Genomic DNA, 20683 nt, shown 5'->3' on the forward strand with positions numbered 1-20683 from the left:
AGGTGATCGTGGACAAACAGACCCGACGTCTGGCCAGTCTGACCTCGGTGGTCTCAGCCCGAGAGAAACTGATCGACAGACGCCTGCAGCGCATCGAACATCTGGAGAAACACGCCCGGAGCCTCAGGGTGAGACGCCTGCATCTGTCTTCTCTTTAGACGTAAAACAGAAGATCCTGATTCATGAGGAAAGAAGAAAGTAGTAGTGGTGGTAGTAGTACAAATTGTTCCTTTTGGAGATATACTGCACTTGCACACCCCTCCACAGAACTTAGGTATTTGCATAAGAAAAATATGGCGACACTTGAGGTTTCAAGTACAAATTTTTGCAATTTGTGGACACATTCAATTCTGAGGATGCGCACAACCGACGCACCCGGGTGTGTGAAGTGAAGACTCGTGGCACACTCAGTCAAAGTGTTTGGACACTTTATTCATATTCATATTTAAAGTAGTTTATAAAGCACATTTTATCCAAATCAATGCAATGAGGTGCACTTAATGTAGGGAAAAACAAAAACAGATGAGATGCAGCATTTCAGGTGAAGAAAAATCAACTTTAGTAGGATGAGTTTTATTCTTTCAAAGATCTTAGGTGAATATTCAAGGGAGAGTGAGTTTCCACAGCTGGAAACAGTGAGAACTAAATGTTACATCGCTGTAGACGTTATATTTATGAACAGAAGATGGGGAGTTCAGTGATGTAGTGTGGTAGAGTTCATGAAGATGCCTAAGATGTGTGTGTGTGTGTGTGTGTGTGTGTGTGTGTGTGTGTGTGTGTGTGTGTGTGTGTGTCTGTGTGTGTTTTAGGCGTCTGACAGCGTCCCTGCAGCACTGAGGCCCGACTTCGACTCCGACCGAGTCTGACGAGCAGCTGCATCAACACAGACGCTGGAAACGAATCCTCCCACCAGCAGCAGAGAAAAGGATTCTGGTGAAATTGAACTGATGAAGCTCACAGAATCAAATTTAGATAAACACACATTTGGGTCCAACACAACCTGCCAGTTACCAAAGAAATTTACAATGTAGGTTGAGGTGACTCCTGTGACGTGTCTTGACCTCAGTGACCCCTGTTTCATAAAAGAGTTCAGAAGTAACACTGGAGTTGTCGTGTTGTGGCTTTGACTTCCACAATATTGTGGTTGACGATGAACTCAGAGAAACCTTGTGTCACACAATAACATCATCAAATCAACGAGGAATTTTACAAAAACTAAACGTTTTCTTTTCACACATGCAAAACCCAGCAGGAGGTTTTCTGCTCAGACGCATTCACAAACAGCATCAAATCCTCAGTATTCAGGTGAGAGCTGGAACTCACGTGTTTGGTGAACTGATATTTGTGTGTGTTTGTGATTTGGTGCAGATCCAGTGAATTGACTTGTTGTTTCCCCAGGTGACTGCTGGGCCTTGCTGGAGGGTTGAGCTCTACTTAGTGCTGCTGTATATGTAAATGTCTTCAATCTGCGTATTAAGGGTGAAGAGTACAGTGTGTACAGGCCTCGGGGTCGTGACCTTATATAATCTGAAATGTTTGGTTTCTTTGTTGGGCTCCGTCTCTAAGTTCTGACCCTGGAACCCGGTCGGAGCCATTTCCTCCTTGAAGAGATCCTGTAAAGAACAGAAAATCTAATCCAAACCCCCCCCCAGCTGCCAAATGTGCCACAGGCTGATATCTGATGGCCTCAAGTCACCGTGTCAACCCCCCGGTGTTCCCAAACAAACCTCGACAGCCTGAACTCTGGCCCAGTTAGAGGACGAGAGACAAAGAGAGGAAGAGGACGCTGAGGACGCAGAGACAACAACCACACACAGCAGCAAGAGGCAGACCCACAAAAAAACAGACAGGAACTAAACGAACAAAGAGGGAAGACAAATGAAAACACACAAAAACAGGAACATGGTGCACATGTACAGTAAATACACATCATGACCAAGCAGGTGTCATGGCTGCAGCAGCACCGCCTAGAGGTCAGAGAGAGGAACTTAGACTTTCATTTCATTTGGTTTCATCAAGTCTTATTGTATTTTATGTGTTGTCACATAAAAGAGAGGCTGGGAATCATTATTCTTATAGTGTTTAAAACCTGAACCTTTAACTACAGCAGTTGAAGCAAGTGCTATTGTATTTGTTATTTTATTGTTATTAAATAAATGTATTTAGTTTCATCGCAACTCTGGTTCAAGTTCAGTTACAGAATAAATTCAATTCACAATCTCTCACCTCATTTTCTTACATCTCTCTCTTGTCCTTTGCACAATACAATCATTAAATTCATTATGATATAAATAGTTAGAGACTAAATAATCACGATCATCATCTTTATAGTAAACATTATTCAGATAATCGTTTAAAACTTACTTTAAGATTATGGTCATTGATTTAATCATATTGATAATAAACTGTCCATGTGTTCAAATGGTAAAAATAAGAACAAAAAATAAACCAAAATGGAAATAATGAAATAGAAAAACCAAATAAAAACCAAAATTAAATAAAAATATATACATTTGTAATCAAGACTTTATAAAAATAAGTATAAAAACTAACATTTCTGGCTCTTCCCACCTTCCAACTAAAAATCAACTTCAACAAGTGTGACTCAACTTCAGTGGAACAATACGTCAGGTGGAGAGAGAGAGAGAGAGAGAGAGAGAGAGCGAGAGAGAGGAAGTGGTGATGATGCTGTACAGTCGCTTCATCTCCTCTCACCACAGTCACAGAGTTTTCACTTCACACGACAACAAGGACTCATCCCTGAGGTCGGCTCAGGATCATGCGTGTTCAGGTAAGAGCTGCAGCCTCTGATCAGGAGGATGGAGACACCTCTGATCTCCTCTCCTCTTCTGGGCCTCGGGTTCTGTCCTGGTTCTGTGACTGTGAGTGTTGTTGGAGGCTCTTGTGTGAGCGGCTTCGGGAGGAAGACGAGCTGACGATGGTATCGCAGGAGGAAACCAGCTCCACTTCCCTTCCCCTCAGTCACACACACGACAGAGAAAACCTGAGGCAGCGGAGCTCGGGAGGTTTTCATCGTTTGCATGTATGCAAAAAAGCTGCAGCGTTGCTCGGTGCAGGTTTGTTCACCTGAAGTAAACTCTGTGTGCATCAGGTTTACTCAGCTGAACTCCTACTGTAACTGTGGGAAAGTTAGAATGTCAATATTGTCAAACTTTATGTTCATGTTGGAGGCTGTCGATATATTTCCTGTTGATTAAATACACAGAGGTGTGTCTAATATCAACTCTAGTATCACCACATCATAGTGTTACTATAACACTAAGTGTGTGTTAAGATGAAAGGTTGAACTGAAACGTCTCTAACTATCGGATGGTTGGATATAAACGTTGGCTCAGACGTTCATGGTTCCCTGAGGATGAATCCTCTGACCTGCGCTGACCTCTGGACTTTCTGCTGAAATGATCCAGAAGTTCTGGACGTGAGAACACAAACGTCAGAGTCAGTGGCTCTGGGTCATGTTCTGAACTTTTCCTGCAGCTCCTGAGTTAAATTTGGAGAAAATAGGCGCGTTGATGAGATTTTCTAACACGTGACGGACGTCAAACTGGAAAAATACAAATGAAGAAGAGAAGCCAAACACGTAGAAGATGAAGACAAAGACGTCAACTTTGAAACACAACGAGATTTCAGAGCTATTGATAAGGGCCTATACTGTATATACTGTTTATACTGTATATACTGTATATACTGTTTATACTGTATATACTGTATATACTGTTTATACTGTATATACTATATATAGTTTATATACTATACATGCAGTTGTCGTTTGAAGAGCAGAAAACTCAGAAGTTTATTTAATGCCTGCAAGGTTTAAAACATAGATACTTCAGGAAGGGGAGAAGTATTAGTTACTGTCGCAGGGAAGTACTCGCACACTGGTTCTGTTTTTCTATTACAAAGATCTGCAGTAGTGTTATAAAAAACAACTGCTCATTTAATATACAGCAATAAAGTAGAATAACACATCAAAGTAGGGATTTAATCTGGATTCTTCAGATACAACTAGAACTAAATGTTTGTGTTTTATTCATTATTAATTAGCAATCAGACTTAGTTTTGGTTTTACAGATCCAATTAAATTCATCAGTCGTCGTTGTGACTGTAAAGCCGAGTACATAAAATAATCTGTTTGAACACGCAGTGCACAAACTTACTGACTAACATCTAATCCAACCGGTTCCCAGCCTGGCTCTGCTGTTACCTCACTCTGTGTTTTCAACGAGAGTAAAGCTCTGCAGAGGAAAAACCCAGAAACAACCCAACAGAGATCCTGTGTTTGAATATAATCAACACAGCTGATCACTAATGAGTCTTAAAAAAAGGAAATAATCTTCATCTCTTCAGGCTCAAACCTGCTCGAACAGATCTGTGAGCAACGAGCTTTCTCTCCTCTGGTGCAACACGTCTGCTCGTGACCACATCCTGCAGCAGAGACAACAACCAGCAGCTGGTCGCAGCTCCACTCTGCAGCTTCGAGACGCTGAAATGTGGTTTTCCACATTATCTTGTTATAAACGGACATTTCCTGCTTCTCTGTGGATATGTTACATAAAAGACTTGTGAAGGATTTAGTGGCATCTAGCTGTGAGGTTGCAGATTACATCTATTCGATTAGCCCGCCCCTCACACCTCCAAACATGTGGAGCCCTGGACCCGGGCCCCTCTGAGTTCTGTTATAAAACAGGCGGATTTCATACGTCACGGTTTTCTGATCCTTCTTAAATTGGGATCAAAGGTTGTTGTTGTTATGGATTCTTGGGGTTAAAGACTGGGACTCACACTGGAGGTCTCTCAGAACGGGTCTGCACGCCACCGGGGTCTGCACGCCACCGGGGTCTGCACCAGGGATTTCATAGAAGCCGTTGAAGATTCTAGGTTTTCTGTGAGATCTGGGAGAAGGAGAGATTTGCTTTAAGCCCCGAGACACTAAAGCAACTTGAGTAATCGCTCGTGGTCGTGCAGTTTTTCACCGGCTGACGTTTTGCTTTGCATTGACATTCATGCAAATGTCCCACAGTGTGTAAGTCCTGTGCTCTGCGCCTCACCTACAGGAGCCGGGCACCTGGAACATGCAGTTTGTGTAGAAGCCCGTCCAAGGTAAATCACTTCACTCGTTACGGATGGAGGTGAAGAGGAAGTGACTTTACAGGCAGATGTCCGAGCTTCCCTCTAATCCACTTCTCTCTCTCTGTTCGATAGATGTCAACTGCCAACGTCAACCGAGCCGGAGGAGGAACCAAAACCGCCAAAGTGTCAAAGGATCAGAGAAAGGTGAGTGGACGTTGTTTTTCATCGTCGTGTTGTTTTAATCCGAGGAAGAAACAGAAAAGAACGGAAACAGGAAACTGTTTCAAAAACAAGAACTTTAACTTTATTATACTGGGATCATAGAAAAAAAGGTGATGGTGATTTGGTTGAGAGACATTTAACAATTTCACCAAATAAACAAGATTTAATTGGTCACATTTACATTAAGCTGTCATCACTCTGTCACAGTTATAGCTTTTTCTAGATTTCACTGTCAAAACAGTTTTAAAGCTCTAATCTTTCTTTTATATTAATTAATGAATCCTAACAAAGTGATGTATTGTACAATTGAAATTTCAATGATGTGAAAAATATGATATTTTTCCTCTCAGCCAACGGCGGCCATCTTGAAAGGAGCGATCCAGCTGGGCATCAGTTACGCTGTCGGAAACCTCAGCTCCAAACCAGACCGAGATGTTCTCATGCAGGATTTCTCTGTGGTGGAGAGCGTCTTCCTGCCGAGGTTCACTCTCACTCAAGCACCTTTTATATCCACATAATGCACCTAAATATGTTTGACTTAGAGGTTTTTCAATATCACATATTTTTTGAAATCTAAATGAGCTGAAAGTTCTAGGTTTACCTTCTTATCTTAATCCATGATCCAATAATTACTGTAGTTCTCTAAACTGCTTTTATGGAAACTTCTCCAACCCATCAAACTTTGAAAAATATAATATACATATCACCTTGTATGTATAGGAATAGGAATAGGAATCAGACTAACTGGGCAGGCTGAGTGTACCAAGTCAAATTCCTTGTTTGCGCAAACTTACATGGCCAATAAAACCCGATTCTGATTCCAAAACCATAAACTACAGTTAACCTTTAAAAAATATAAAAGCTTCCATATTTCTAGTAAAACATCTTTGGGAAGTAAAAAACCTCAATATTTGTTATTTAGGGAGCAAAAAGGCATTTTCACTTAAATTTTTTCTCTTTAAAAATGTTAAAGACCTGGAGCACGAAGCAATCAGCTGTTGTTGTGTTATAATCTTTTTCTCACAATAACTCAAATAACTTGTTGTGTTTGTTCCACAGCGAGGGCAGCAACATGACCCCAGCACATCACTACCCAGATTTCCGTCTGAAGACGTACGCTCCTCTGGCCTTCCGCTACTTCCGAGAGCTGTTTGGAATCAAACCAGACGACTACCTGGTGAGAGCAGAGACTCACACACACACACACACACACACAAATCATTTCATCGTCGTGACAGCGTTTGACAGTTTGGTCTCGATGTGAATTCCAGTACTCCATCTGTAACGAGCCGCTGATCGAGCTGTCCAACCCCGGAGCCAGCAGCTCCTGGTTCTACCTCACCAGCGACGACGAGTTCATCATCAAGACGGTTCAGCACAAGGAGGCCGAGTTCCTGCAGAAGCTGCTGCCCGGCTACTACATGGTGAGAGAAGACATACACTGATCGAATAAACTGAGAAAAAAGACATTTTGGACTTAAAGGTGCACTGACACGTTTTTGTAAAGACTCAGACTACGTTTCTTTAACTTAGCCTAAAGGGGACATATTATGCCCATTTTACCACAGTTGATATGGTTCCTTGGGGTGTTAATGAAATGTCTGAAACATATGTTGGTCAAAATACCACAAGGATAATTTAAAACAGCACCTGTTGACCCTGTCTAAAACAGCCCGGCTCCGGTGGAGCGCTGTCTCCCGGGCCAACGTAGCCATGGTCGACGGTGGGGCTCAGTCGGCGCCAATGCTAATGCTAATGCTAGCTCCACCGTCTCTGGCGTCGACGGAGCCGGCCGTCGCTCCCTGGAGCCGGTGATATGATGGCGGGGGGCGGTCCAAGGCCATGTAGCCAGACTCCCTTCATGGGCATGGTTCGACCATGACGTACTTTTCGGTCGTAATCCCATTCGACGCACTCAAGCATATCGTTTCTGACATAGAGGAACCATAACAAATCGCGGGAGTTGTTTTTTTCCAGAGGTTTTGGGGACGGTAGACATGCCAGATACCCAAATTAACGTGTAGAAGCACTACAAAAGTGGAATTTTCATAATATGTCCCCTTCAATATTGTAAAAATATGTATTTTTTATTGCAGAATCTGAACCAGAATCAGAGGACGTTGCTGCCCAAGTTCTACGGCCTGTACTGCATCCAGTGCGGCGGGGTCACCGTGCGCATGGTGGTGATGAACAACGTGCTGCCGCGAGCCATGAAGATGCATTACAAGTACGACCTGAAGGGGTCGTCGCACAAACGCCGCGCCTCACGCAAAGAGCGGGTCAAGGACTCGCCCACCTTCAAGGACCTGGACTTCCAGGAGATGCACGAGGGTCTGCACTTCGACCCCGACACCTACAACGCCCTGATGAAGACCCTGCAGAGGGACTGTCGGGTGGGTTCACATGAAACATATCATGGTGGCGTTACATCGGGTTAGAGTCCAAACTAAATTCTCCTTGGTTTTCCAGTCGAGTATTTCATCGCTACGACCTCCTGTGACCACCTCACAACCCCATCCCTCTCGATAACGTTATGTAACCATGACGATCCCCCCCTGGTTCAGGCCGGAGCTGTTGTGATGACCTCATTAGCGGCCGCCTGTTACTTAATTAGTGTGAAACAATAGAGGCCACTTGATGGAGGATTAAACTCCAGCAAAGCAAAGCACCTGACTGGTGTGTTTAATCCGAGCAGCTGGACCTGTCTGCGAGTCATGTGCTTGTGTGTGTGTGTGTGTGTGTGTGTGTGTGTGTGTGTGTGTGTGTGTGTGTGTGTGTGTGTGTGTGTGTGTGTGTGTGTGTGTGTGTGTGTGTGTGTGTGTGTGTGTGTTAGGTAACACTGGGCAAAGTGAGACCTCTTTGTTTACAGTTACAGTAAACATGTTACTGGTTTAGTTAGATAACTAGGGATTAAACTGATGGTTTCACTAAATTTAGTAAATATTGGTTCTATTATCTCGACTTCTCACTTCATATCGTCATTAAACTTTATCCGTAAGAGTTTATTTCTCCATCTGTAGTTTCAAGAGGCCTGGATTGGTTTGTCATAATAAATAATGAGAGTGAACTCGATCAGGACTTAAATCTTCCTGCGTATCACTGTGTTATTTGCAGTGGTGTATAAAGTACTTGAAAGCCATACTTGAGTAAAAGTACAGATATCTTACCTGAAAGTGACTTCGGTAAAAGTAGAAGTCACCCGTCAGAAAATGACTTGAGTAAAAGTCTTAAAGTAGCTCATATTAAAAGTACTTAAGTATCAAAAGTATCTGGTGTTGAAATGTACTTAAGCATCAAAAGTAAAAGTACAAGTACCAAAATTAAAAATGCAAAGTGCTTTTTATAGTAGACCTATACAGACACAAAACAAACCAAAATGTTTCTCCTCAAGATTTAAGAAAAATTTTAACAACAATATGAATATAATGTATATAATGTAAAAAAATGTAACCCTAGATGAGAGAGAGAGAGAGAGAGAGACAGAGAGAGAGAGAGAGAGAGAGAGAGAGAGAGAGAGAGAGAGAGAGAGAGAGAGAGAGAGAGAGAGAGACAACCTCCGCTGCTCAAGTAACGAGCCAGTTTGAGAATGTAAGAAGTAGAAAGTACACATATTTTTGTTCAAATGTAACGAGTAAAAGTAAAAAGTCGTCAGGAAAAGAAATACTCAAGTAAAGTACAGATATGTGAAAAATCTACTTAAGTACAGAAACAAAGTATTTCTACCTCGTTACTTCCCACCACTGGTTATTTGTGATCTTTCCCTTTGATCGCCTCTCTTACTGGTTCCTCTCGCTGGGTCTCACCTCTCCTCAGGTGCTGGAGAGCTTTAAGATCATGGACTACAGTCTCCTGCTGGGCGTCCATGTTCTGGACCGGAAGCCGGTGAGCAGAGGGAGTCGCTCCGACAGCAGGAGAGGACAGAAGGTTCTGTACTCCACGGCCCTGGAGTCCATCCAGGGCAACGTCAAGGACCCGGAGCCTGTTGCCGACGACGACGACACGTGAGGAGACTTTACTTCTGTTTGTTAATGTTACATCTGTGCTGAAGCTCACATCATATGTAACAAATACAGTTGTTTCATTTTGCTGCTTGATTTCATATCAGTTCTTTATAGTTTTTATTCACAGTGGAAGAAGGAAAACTTAAGACATGCCTCAAAACTTTTTAGAACATTCTTACTAAAATACAGGAATTATTCTACTGATACTGCTGCTATGGCAACTGTTTGACAGGTTTACATGGGTTTAAGTTATTTTAATAAAATGTAAGAAAATAAATTGTGTATATTAAAATTGTGTGGTAAAATTCAAAATCCTCTTTTTTTCAGATTGGGTGGAATTCCTGCCAAACACAAGGATGAGAACCTGCTCATCTTTTTAGGAATCATTGACATCCTCCAGTCGTACAGGTGAATACACACACACACACACACACACACACACACACACACACACACACACACACACACACACACTAACACACAGAAACACACACACCCATATTACCATCAATTTATGCATTTTAATTGCTCAAAATCTCTAGAAGGATTCTGTTCTACTCCAGACTCAGTGAACCACGACTCCATAGAAAAACAGGATCTGTGTGATTATTGTTGTTAACATTTCTACTGATATTTCCAGGTTCATTAAGAAGGTGGAACATTCCTGGAAAGCTCTGGTGCATGATGGGGTAAATAAGTCACACCCTCCTTCACACCTGCAGGACTCTCTAGCTTGAATATGTATCTGTACATGTGTGTGTGTTAATTTATCTGACTTGTCTCTCTGTGTCTTTCAGGACACAGTGTCTGTCCACAGGCCCAGTTTCTATGCAGATCGATATCTTAAGTTCATGGGCTCGACCGTGTTCAAGAAGCTCCACCGTGAGTCGTCCAGCCGTCACACTGTCTCTCCTGTTCCCTGCCGACACACAAAGACACTTTACTCCAATGCTCTGTTTCCTCGTCCCTCAGCTCTGAGAGGAGCGTCGTCCAGGAGGAAGAGGAGTTCCCTGAACGCAGCAAAGTCGGCGTCTCAAGAGGTTCTGTCCCCACAGAAGGAGGAGAAGAGGCAGGAGAAGAAAGCACAGAGCTTGGACAACCTGGATGGAAACTGTAAGATTTAAAAGATTTTGATCATGTTCATCATCTCCTTTCAGGGGAGACTTTATGTATCTGGTTCTGTATTTGATTCAGTGTAAAATGAAATGCTTTTTGCAACAGTTTACAGTTCCTCCAAACAACCAGACATTCTGCAGAGATCTGTTGTTTCCTTTGAGTCCAGACGCGAACGTGACGAGGATCCAGAAAACAGGTTGTGTATGTGCTCAATTTCCACATATTAGACGAGTTTACTGGACATTATAAAACTGTTTGATAACTTCAGCTCCACAAAAATCTAAAGAAAAATAAATGTCAGTTTTCTATGTACTATATTCTACTCTGAATATACTGTTTGAGTTAAATATCATCAACAGTGTGTTTAAAAGTCACTAAACATTAAGTCTGAAACCAGTTGTGGAGGAAGTTCTCAAACATTTTACTGCATTAGGCAAAAAAGTACATATAAATTAACTAAATGTATTCAAGTAAAAATACTAGTTTAACTTTTTCTACTTGAGCAAAAGTAAGTAATATTAATATAGGTAAAGTTACATGTTATATTTACTGGTGTTGTTGTGTTTTGCAGTGAAGAGCGACGAGCCTCCAGTTCAACCATCGCGCTGGATGATCCAGTGCTGACCTGCAGCACGAGCCATTCAGACTCTGAGCTCGACGTCTACTTGGTATGAAATATTTTATTCTAGCAATAAAATCAATTAAAATGAGAACGTCTCGAATAATGAGGCTGGTTTTATTCTATATTTATCTCATTGTCAATGTTAGTTTGTCTTTTATAATCATCTAATTATACCAACAAGTAAAATACAAAATGTTATCAGCTGTTTTCTTTATAATAAGAACTCTGGTGGTCAGTTATTATTATTTTTAGATGTTTTATTGTCTGATTAATTCCTTTATAATAAAATGTTCATAAATATCAGGGTTTCCGCGGGTTGACATCAAATATTAGGCCTTAAAAAAACTTTTAATATTTGAAATATATTATATCCAAGGTCTTAAATACTTAGGCCGGTGTTATTTATGTTTTGTACTTGGACATTTGTGTTACATACACAGAAAACAGTGCATGTCTGAACTGCCTTCCCAGCATGCACTGCTCTCTCATTGAGGTGGTAGAAGTGTTCGGGTCCCAGCGGCGTCCTGGGACGTCCATGACTCAAACCTCCTCGAGTTCCCTTTTCTGCAGCACTTCTCTTACATAAGCACCAAATCCTGATTCAGGCTTACAGAGCTGTTCTCCAGCACATTAAGCAGTTCCACTCGGTGGGACACCTCCAGACGTCCGAGTTCATAATCTCTAAGCCTCTGACACAAAACAGGGGGATTCATGAGTTGTGCTGAGGGTGAAAAGGAAATGTGGGCATTGAATATATCTACCAGCCTCCATTTATCATCTAAACACTTATTTCTTAACTTGTAACTATCCAACCTTTAAGCCTGCAGTGTTCTTTAGTACTTCATTGTTCTTATCATGGACTGTAAATCAAGATTAACGACAAGTCTCTACTTCCTCCCATTGTCCTGAATGTCCTGTCCAGTCGAGGGTTCAAGGAAATTGAGAATCGTGGTTAGATCATGACACGTAAAAGAACTCTGTGCAATTATTGATGTCTTAAATATAAACTCTTGACAACTATAATGTTTTTGTTTTCCAGTGAGTGACCAGCTTCCTGTTCTTCTGACCTCTGACCTCTGCAGTGGCATCAGAACAACAGGACGTCAGTAATGTGACGTAGCAACAGGAACATGTCAGATTCTCCACTGTGCCTCAGTGACGTGTGTTAGAATCACAGTTTAATACAAATAAACTGTGTGTGTCTGTGTTTGTGTGTGTGTGTGTGTGTGTGTGTCAGGATCATTTAATTTAACGTAAAACACTATCGAGCTGCTTCTTCTTCTCTTTTTCTACTTTGCTGCTAATTTAACGAAGGTAAAATGAGTTTCAGTTCCTCAGTGGCTGGATCTCTGAGGAAAGAAACTTAATCCTCTCATTAAATAATCTATGTTATTTCAAAATCATATATTTATATAGAGATGTGAGAGATGAGACCTTTCAGGTGTTTGACTAAAAAGAACCAGTTCATTTCTCAAGTTCTTCAATCATCATTAAGAATCATTTTGATCTTTATCATGTGTATTTTTTCATGTTGTTTCATATTATTAGGATGTAAATTCATAAATTCTTTGTTAAAAAGTCTTTAGTCTTTTCAGGAATTTTGCCGCTTTGCCTTAGAAAGTTTAAAACGTGTGAAGTTTGATGTGATTCAAAGGCCTTTAACTGTATCAAAGCAATATGTTGTGAAATAAATTAATATTTAATGTTGTGCGTTGACTCTTGTTTTCTCTCTTGACATTTGCAAGTTATTTCTTATCATCCACAATTAAACAAAACATCATCACAATATATAAAATCATAAGAAAGCCCGTGTTCTGTACTTAGAAAATGATTTTTTTAATAGCCAGCAAGTATATATAAGAAAATGTCATTGGCCGGGATCAAACCAACAACTTTCTGGTTGTTGGGCAACCCGCTCTACCCCCTGAGCCACAGCCACAAACTGACAAGGACAATTAATTAATACATCCACCAATAATCAACAGCAGCGTTAAAAAGTGTGTTCAACTGAGAAAAGATGCACAATAAGAAAGAATCACATTCACATCAAATGCCATTTTTAGTTTAGACACTAGGGGGCGCTGTAAGGATACATTCATGCACTGTACAGGAGGATAGAAGATGCTAATATGAGGTTTTTGTTTATGTATATTTGTATTTATTTATATATATATAATGTAGAACGTTTTTGAAATTAACTTCCTGATGTTATCAAATGTTTTTGTCATTTTAAATATGGATCTGATTGTTTAAACTCAGTATTATTTAATTGTGTGTTCTTGTTCTGTTTCTTTGTTGTGAAGCCGACGCTGCAGAATAAGAGGATTTAAGTTAATCTGACTTAAATTAACTAAGAACATTAATTCATTCTCACCTGTCAAGTGATATTTGGCATTTTAGTTGAAACAAAAACTTCAGATTTAACGATAAAGCTGAAAAAAAATATTAGAAGCAGATTTTTGTCTCAGAAGAATGTGATTATATGTGAGTTTAATCCGTCAGATGACACGATGGACGTTGAGTGGATTGAACCTGAGTTTCATTCTGACAACAACAAATTGTAAAGAGAGTCAACAGCTTTTGTTTTGACGAGCTTTGCTGCTTCCTCACGTCAGAGAGGCCCGAGGGTCTTAACTGGGAAACCGGTTGAACCAGTCACACCACAATCCCAGTCCCAGTCCGGCTGCTGGTGGAGCAGGTGAACCAGTGCAGGAGGATTACTGACAAACACTGGAGGTGGAACCGTGAGGTCAGAGAACTGGGAAGAGGAGGAAGTGAGCTGGAGATCAGATAAACACAGGAAGAGATTCACTGTCACACACACATTTAGTTTACAGATGTTTTACATGTGAAAAATAACATTAAACCAACATATGTTTGTGTATTTCTCATGGGAAATACAATTTCAATTTCTCAAGGTACTTTACACAATTCTACAGGTAAAAACACAACAGACTCCACTACATGTACACACTTTTAATGTTGATATGATGGCAGCACCAATAATAATGTAAGAAGTCACATGTTCAATTCACTTCACATGTGACAAATTCACTTATACGCACACGTGTGGTTTACTGTTTTCATTAATAATCACTATCATCATCATTTATCAGAGTTATTAGATTTGTTTTATATTGCTCCTTATAAACTGGCTGCTGAAAGAAAGTTATCGTAACTGAGATTATACATTTGTTTTAATCTTATTTGGTAACTGAAATATAATTGGAGTAAAAAAGCAATTATTACATGAAGATTTTTTACACTTTTATTTTACAAATACTTGTTTTAACAAATACAATTTGTTATCTTAATCTCTATCTCTCCATCTATCTCTCTCTCTCTCTCTATATATATATATATAAAATTATGTATATATATATAATATATATACCTATCCATCTATCTCTCTCTATATATACAGTATATATACACATATACAGTATATATATATATCTCCATCTCTCTATATACATACACAAATATATATCTATCTATCTATCTATCTATCTATCTATCTATCTATCTATCTATCTATCTATCTATCTATCTATCTATCTATCTATCTATCTATCTATCTATCTATCTATCTATCTATCTATCTATCTATCTATCTATCTATCTATCTATCTATCACTCTCTCTATCTCTCTATCTATCTATCTATCTATCTATCTATCTATCTATCTATCTATCTATCTATCTATCTATCTATCTATCTATCTATCTATCTATCTATCTATCTATCTATCTATCTATCTATCTATTTATCTATCTATCTATCTATCTATCTATCTATCTATCTATCTATCTATCTATCTATCTATCTATCTATGAGTTAGTGTTTATACTGGTCTTACTGGGAGAGGAGGGAACTTCCCATCAGGTAGAACAGAAACCTTCTTCACCTCCTCCGCTCACATCATAGTTTCTGTCTCTTTTATTCCTTCACAGTAAAAATGACTCATGTGTCATATCTGTGGGTCACGTGGTCCCCGGATGCGTGAGTCAGGGCGAGCCCCCGCCCCCCCGCCCGACACCTGCACAGCCTCGAGGCCACGCCCACATACCTGAGAGAACCAGGAAGTGACTGGAACAGGAACTGACGAGGTGAAAACTTCGTCTGTGGCAAAGTGTCTGTGACTCGAACTCCGTGCTCCACGTCCTCCGGCTGCTGGGAACCAGTGACGGACACACACTGGTTTCACCTGGTGAGTAGAACCCTCACCTGGAGGAACCAGCGTCGACAGCGGGTTCCCAGCAGGTTCCCAGCGGGGCGCCATGTTGGGATCCTCCCGATACTGGAGGCTCGGGTCGGCGGTTTCACCTTCCTCCGCTTCCTCCTTCTTCTTCTGCTTCTTCATCTTCCTCTTCCTCCTGTTTGTTGTTTTCACATGTCTGCTGGTTTATTCTTGTCAACATGAATTCACCTGTTGGGTTGTGAGGGTTGTTGTGTGTCTGTTTTGTGTTCATGCGTGCACCAGCCTCAGTACAGCACAAGGTACAGTGCAATACACAGGTCAGTACAATACACGGTACATACAGTACAGTACAATACACAAAGTACAATACACAGTTCAGTACAATACACTTAAGTACTTTACAAATTACAATACACAGTATAGTACAATACACACAGTACAATACACACAGTACACATGAGCTCCTGTGTGTTTCTTATGTGATCTTACAGCTGGACGATAAAACAACATATCATAATTTGCTGTTAATCAAGTGTTTGTCATTCTATTTGTATAAAGAAGTGTTTCAAACAAGGACCTTCACTCAGGAGCAAAACATCTGCCTTTAAACTAAAAATAATGATACAAATTGTGATAATTATTAATATGAACTGATATTTGTTTATCTTAATATGATTTTCAGCCATATTGCCCAATGTTGTGTTTGTACAGCAGTAAAACGGAGTTTACAGAAGTATAAAATATTAGATTTTCAGTTTCTAAACTTACACCTGAGGTTTAAGAAATTACTTCTATTTTGTTCTCCATATTTAATATTGTGGCTGGACATATGACGGTTGGATGATACAATCTATGAGTCTTACAAAAATATATCTTCTTTTGCAGAATTAATGTGAATTTGTGTTTACATTTTACATGTTCAAACTTCTTTTTATTTTCTTGGTTCAAATACATCTTGTACATAGGCAAGTTTATTGTAAAGCACATTTCAACACAGTGATTCAAAGTGCTTGACATTAAATATAAGGCATCACGACAAATTGTAAAAGCAACATAAGTCAAAACTCAAAGTTAAATAGAAAAACAAAAAATATAATAAAATATGATATAATTACTGCAGATTTGACACCCGTTCAACTCCTGTCCCCTGATGATCCAGATTAACCTGTGGAGGGCACATGCACACTCTCCTCCTCCTCCATGTCCTCTATCACTCCTCCTCTCTCCTCTCTCCTCTCTCCTCTCTCCTCTCTCCTCTCTCCTCCTCCTCCTCCTCTCACTCTCTTCATCTCTCTTCTCCCTGATCTCAGATCTGTGAGTGGCATGTGTCCCTCCATCTGGCTCGCACATGCATTGCATAATGGCCTCAGTGTTACTCTGACACATGGAGAAGTGACAAGGGGCAGAGATGCAAACCGCTTATGTAAAAGCATTAAGACGACCAAACAACTGCAGCTGCATTCGCTCGCCCTGTGGAAAGAGCAGAAAGAAGTAGAAAGCGTTTCTCATTAAATAGTGAAAACATGCAGCGGCGGCAAAGGACTTAACCGGACGAGTGAATCACTCTCTGACTTCTTTCATAATTAAAACTGGGACCTTTTTAAACAAGTACAAGCCCCGACCTGCTGTTTGACACACAACCAAGATAAAATACAGATGAAGGCGTGTTAAGATAAAGAAGAAGCACTTCACAATATATTATTTATAGGGTTGATTTTATGGATTTGAAAGTAAAAGGGGGCACGATTTAAAATATAATAAACCAGCTCCGTGAATATTATTCAAATAAACATGCCTGTGCCTTGGTGGAAGTATTAATGCTGAAGGAAAAAATGGGAATAAGATTCCAGAGCTTCATGTTCCAGTTATGAAAATGCAGCTGTAGCAGAGCCAAAATAAATGGAGCCAAGAAGATTAACGTTCTCTTGATAAGTAAGACGTCAAACGTTGGCCAGGAAACGGATCCAAGTATCCATCATGTAACCATCTGTGTGAATCTAAACCGAGGTCACGTCAGAAGATGTGAGTGGTTGCGTTTGTGAATGAATTCCTGCAGTGAACAATTTAAATAGACGACAAAGTGTGCAGTGAGGTAATCGACATTTAAGGTGTTTATGAGGTTTGAGATCCTGGAGAGCTGAAGCCTGAGGCACCTGCTACTTTTGAACAAGTCTGGCTTTGCTCAAAGGGCCCATTAAAGAGTTAAGGCTCTTTTATGCTGCTGTTACATACGAAAGGAGATGCATCCATTTCAAATAATGCAACCTTCTCTGCCCATTTACTTCCATGCGTCCTTTGCGTCAAGTGGAGAGTTTCTGGCGATGGCAGAGGATGTTGGGATAAGCAGCTGCAATGGTTAACTCACAAAGTCTCAAATCTCCTCCTCCTGTCATGGTCGCCTCACTTGACCTCATGGTTTCACCTTCCTACCTCGATTTCTGGAGGTACTGCCCCATTTATTCTATATCCTGCTTTCAGAAGACAAAATGGTGAAATGTCCGTTTGCGTATTGAGCAGAACTAAGCTTTGAGGAAACATCCAAACTATCAGGTTTTATCTTTAAACACATCACTGTTGCTGTGTTCTTGCCAGTTGTTCCCTCTGGACTTTGATACCGCAGCTACAGACCCAAGCGTCATCGGCATGAAAATGGCAGCGTTCCCATCCGGGGTTATTTTGGCTTGGCTTGTGGTATCCCTACTCACACACAAACACTCCAGTCAGCATGCAGTGTGGTGCTTTGAGTGGGCTCTGTGTGATTAGTGTAAGGTGTTGGATTGTGATGAAACTGCCTGTGAGTGTCTCTTCGCCACTTTCAGCCCGGACGAGCCTCCTAATCTGAGCCGCTGGGACAAAGACGACGCCCGACGTGAATTTAAGAAACCCTTCTTCTTATTCGTGGTCTCCGTTTGTACCGTCGCTACCCAATCATTTTAAAATGGGCTTTGTTATTTTGGTGTTCCTGCCCTCCCGCTGTGCTCCTGGTATTGCGGCCCCCCTCGGAGGGCACAGGGATTTCTGCTGCTCAGTGAAAATCTGCAGCAGCTCGCATGGCACGACCCCTCGGAGCCGTAATCCAGACATCCAAGCTGCTGGAGTATAAATCCCGTGCAGAGTTTGCATTGGCTGGCAGCTCATCCAGTGGCCGCGGAGATTATTTATTTATTTTTTTCAAACCACTTGGGACATGGCAGCCTGCCGTCAGCTGGTGACTCTGGGATGACACGATACGGACGTTTTAATCTGCGGAGGGGTCGCGTGCATGCCGGGGGGGGGGGGGTAGTTGCACTGTGGAAGTTCATTAGTGACAAAATGAAAATCCAGCTTTGAGAGTGCAAGTGCGATCACCTTTGACCTAAAGGCGACAAACTCCTCGACTCCCTCCTCTTCATCACGTCAGGCTGTTCTCCACTCGGCTGCAGCAGCTTTTCTACACCTTCGCTAAAAAAGTCCTGTGTTCTATTGACATAAAATTTGGTCTTAATCTGCAATGAAAATGAAATTCTGAGTTGCAGTGTGTTGGAATGCTGAACCTTTTGTGGCATCACGTGTTTGTCTCGTCCTCCCGTGCACTTGTGTAGCTGCTCTGTTACCACAGTGGCCCAGTTGAGAGGAATTGGGTGGCTGTGTTTTGAAAGCTTTGTTCATTTGCCACCGTTGTCCTGTTAATGTGCCAAATATTTAAGAAAGATTGGTTCCGGACATTCTCCAGAGTTTCCCTTTCACATATGACGATTGGAGCAGAAGATTATTCAGGGCATGAAAGGAAAGGAGCCTGTGGATTCTGGGCAGAGCAGCAGGTGGGAAGGACATGATGTGTGGAAGTTGCACGTTTCAGTGTCAGTCCTTTTCTCCGAAAGCTCTGGAATCCCATCGTCTTTCCACGTTGACGTCTTTGTCTTTTCTTCTACGTGCATGGCTCTTTTTTCCAGATCCAACTCCATTGCATATTTGAATCGTCATCAAGACACCCACTCACTCTCTGGGAATTTTCCAGAATTTTTCTTGCTCTATTCTTTTGTATCTTGGAACGAGCGATACACATTGAGCGGTTCTCCCTTTACAAGCAGTGTGTATCTATCTCAGATGTCGTCCAAAAACTATAAAAACACATCAGTGAGCAACACTGTTGACGTGAGGGCGACATCTTCCTTATTTATTTATTTGACATCAAACCGATTTCGAATGAAGCGTGAACCGAATCCGGGCATTGCTCTGGAAACGTGTCCCTTGATCACGACTGTGCACATTGGCTCCCGGTGCAGAGGTGTGAGGATGTGAGGGTGAAGTCGATGGGTCCGTCTGGGTGTAGATGGCGAGAAGACTAAGCTTGGATGGGGGGATTAGAGGAGAAGGGGGCGGAGAGCATGCATGATCTGTCAGGGCTTAGTACCACAATTATCCCAGCGGCAGCGGCAGCGGCAGCAGTGGCGCTGGTGGTGGCAGACGCTGCATTTTCATTAGTGTAATGTCCAGAGAAGCTCCAGAATTATGTAAGAGTGACGTGCTGTCATCCCCGCTCGGCCGGCCCACCGCCTGGCAGGAACGTGGCTGTTTGTTTTCCTTTTATCCTCCCTCGCTCGGAAACGCCAAAAGGACATCTCCGAGTCGGCGGTCGGGGACGGTCAGCGTAGAGTCCTCACCGCGGGCACCTCGGCGTTCCAGGGGCACCGAAGCCGTGGCTCACAGTGGAGATCTGGGATGCAGAGATGTTTGAATCTGCTTCTGCACTTTGTTAGAAGATGAGTGTTGGGTGTGGAGCAGCGTGGAGCGTGTGATGCTCTCCGTGTAAGAGCTGGATTAGAAGATGAAGTTTAAGAAGTTCATCACCATCATGCAGGCAGCCATGGGGATCGTCCCCCTGAACAAAAGGGAGCTTCTGCCGCCCGGCAGGAAACTGTGGAGACCTCCAGGGTGAGTGAGTTCACTGTGAGTCTGTGTGTGATCATCTGCTCCAAGTGCTGATGATGTTAGTGTCAAGTCCAGGGAAGCAACGTATGAATTTTGAAGAACGTAAAAATGCTTAAAGCAACATCAATTATGTAATTTTTTTAAATAGCAGCTTCAAAAGCTTTTTGATTGAGTTGTAACAGGGAGAACGTTTCCTCTTTCATTTCCACTCCCTCCCCCCCGAACGTCTGTTATTGTTCTATCTAAATGTTGAGCGAGTAAAATCTCCAACAAGAAGCACATCCATCCATTAGCTATACCACTTATCCTTTGAGTGTTGTGGGGGGGCTGGAGCCAATCCCTGCTTCCCATGAGTGGTGCCTGCCTGAGTGAGTGGTAGTCAGTGGCTTTAACTGTCAGAATTAAACCCAGTAAGGTCAAGAAACTGTAGATCAGTTAAAACGATTAAAAACCAGCGTTTATCTCCAATATTCAACAGGAAACTTTTAATATACGAAGAATTCTACTCAGAGTTTGGTG

At 41.6% G+C, this 20683-nt stretch overlaps 1 protein-coding gene across 2 annotated transcripts; it reads left to right on the plus strand.

Annotated features, from left to right (window-relative positions):
• The first annotated feature begins 2734 nt into the window (after positions 1-2734).
• Positions 2735-12248, plus strand: pip5k1ba (phosphatidylinositol-4-phosphate 5-kinase, type I, beta a). 2 transcript variants are annotated; one of them, XM_061073928.1, is made up of 14 exons: positions 2735-2791; positions 5224-5295; positions 5664-5794; positions 6373-6490; positions 6585-6737; positions 7410-7706; positions 9127-9314; positions 9642-9722; positions 9955-10003; positions 10112-10196; positions 10287-10427; positions 10536-10631; positions 11002-11098; positions 12092-12248. In XM_061073928.1, exons 1-13 carry the CDS (start codon positions 2780-2782, stop codon positions 11052-11054), a joined length of 1476 nt encoding a protein of 491 aa, XP_060929911.1. In that variant the 5' UTR covers positions 2735-2779; the 3' UTR covers positions 11055-11098; positions 12092-12248. The 2 variants fall into 2 exon arrangements, with proteins under 2 accessions (XP_060929911.1, XP_060929910.1); XM_061073927.1 differs by having other exon boundaries at positions 10536-10626.
• Positions 12249-20683: the final 8435 nt, after the last annotated feature.

Source organism: Limanda limanda, chromosome 1 (assembly GCF_963576545.1).
Source record: "Limanda limanda chromosome 1, fLimLim1.1, whole genome shotgun sequence".
Classification (NCBI taxonomy): Eukaryota; Metazoa; Chordata; class Actinopteri; order Pleuronectiformes; family Pleuronectidae; genus Limanda; species Limanda limanda.

Excerpts from the sequence above, each read along its gene's own strand:
- pip5k1ba (XM_061073927.1), top strand. Across the intron at positions 5,296-5,663 it reads TGTCAAAGGATCAGAGAAAG|CCAACGGCGGCCATCTTGAA; the intron begins GTGAGTGGACGT and ends TTTTCCTCTCAG. Across the intron at positions 10,627-11,001 it reads GACGAGGATCCAGAAAACAG|TGAAGAGCGACGAGCCTCCA; the intron begins GTTGTGTATGTG and ends TGTGTTTTGCAG.